This window comes from Triticum aestivum, unplaced genomic scaffold (assembly GCF_018294505.1).
Source record: "Triticum aestivum cultivar Chinese Spring unplaced genomic scaffold, IWGSC CS RefSeq v2.1 scaffold80684, whole genome shotgun sequence".
Taxonomy (NCBI): Eukaryota; Viridiplantae; Streptophyta; class Magnoliopsida; order Poales; family Poaceae; genus Triticum; species Triticum aestivum.
The window spans coordinates 1-1,521 of NW_025265885.1; the positions used below are offsets into that span (position 1 = coordinate 1).

Below are 1,521 nucleotides of genomic sequence, written 5' to 3' on the forward strand. Positions count from 1 at the left end.
GCACGGTAAACGACAGGGAAGAAGGGGGATCGACGTTGTTGCTCACCGCGGACCTGCAGATGTGCATGAGCGGGCTCGGGGGAGGCTCGGTGCAGCAGAACGACGGCGGCGGCCTTCGGTGGCCGGAGGTGGAAGCAGAGGGCCGGCTCAACGATGGAAGGGGTTCCGGCTCGTTTCGTCTCCGTAGTAGACGCAGCGGACGACGGCGGTCTTTGTGGACGCAACGGCGAGGCGAGATGTGCCTGCTGGCCATGGCAGAGTGAGGCGAGCGGCAACGACCGTGCTCGGCGATGGATCTGGAGGAGGTGACGAGTGCGTGGGCAAGAGAGAGAGCGAGGGGGCGCAAGTGGGGAGCGGTGAGTGGACGGGAGGGCTCGAGGCGTCGAGGGGACGGCGCCCTTATCCCCTCGGGGCGGCGCCGGCGAGCTGGTCCGACAGGGACGTGTCCCTGTAGCGGTCGCGCCAGGAGAACAGTAGGCGAAGGCGACCGATGGGGTAGGTGGGCTGGCTGAGATGTTGGGCCGGCTGGGTGGGCTAAGGCCCATGGGGACAAGGGGGTGGGCTGTTTCCTTTTGCTTTTTTTTTACCTTTGTTTTTCAATTTCGTGGCTGTTTGTTTTTGAGCTCCTGTTTTGCATTTAGTTGACCCACCAAACAATTTTTGTAAAATGTGAATCATGTCATATAAATACTAGACAATGTCCTTAGATGGCAGAAAAAGTTTGGCTCAAATAAAATAGTTCAATATTTTATAAATTAGAAAAGGCATTTAATTAATTGTTAAACCCACTTTATATTCACAAAAGGGCATTTTAATACTTTACAAAAATGTGGGGTCACCACCATAATTAGTTCTGGAATATTTGCCACACTTTGAACATTTCAGTTTGTATGTTTGATAAATTTGAATTTTGGACTTGATGTTTTGAACAAGTGGCAACTAGCAAGGTAATCATGATGACATGGCATGATTAGTGGGAGATTACTGTGGCATGATTCTCGGGGCGTTACAAATCTCCTCCACTACAAGAAATCTCGTCCCGAGATTTAAGTGGGGAAGTGATGGGTAACTTCAGGAGGACTAATCTTTATAGGGTTAATCATCTCGTGAACAATTAAGGGAATGTGGCAGAAGTATCTCTCGAGTCGAAACTTCAGAAAACATCAAGAGCAAAGTATGAAGGTACAATAGGAAGTTTCATGTGAATGTACAAACGATCGATACCTGAACAGAGTATGAGAAGGGGGGCTCAGAGCATTGGGAATAGATCATCTCTCAGAGGGTGGCTCATGATAACACACAAGGTTAAGAGCAAAGGATACTTCGGAATTAAGGATGTACAGGAGAGTCAGGTTTCGATCCAGTGGAACTGTGGGTTATGGGCCCACCATGTGGGTTAAATGCAGGAAGGGTGGTGACATCTTGCACGGTCATGAGGGAAAGGCATGTCAGGGGATAGTCTGTCAGTTATGTCGCCAACAACGTTGGTACCAAGGGCGAGGGACGAAGAGAACCATTTTC

General features: G+C 49.9%; 1 protein-coding gene across 1 annotated transcript; it reads right to left on the bottom strand.

The window, feature by feature from the left end:
- Nucleotides 1-46: 46 nt before the first annotated feature.
- On the bottom strand, nucleotides 47-1,419 carry LOC123177959 (mucin-7; the record flags this gene model as incomplete). The annotated part of the gene is given in 1 exon segment (XM_044591358.1): nucleotides 47-1,419. A coding segment is annotated over 1 exon segment (499 nt), but the record flags the coding sequence as incomplete, so codon positions are not given.
- Nucleotides 1,420-1,521: the final 102 nt, after the last annotated feature.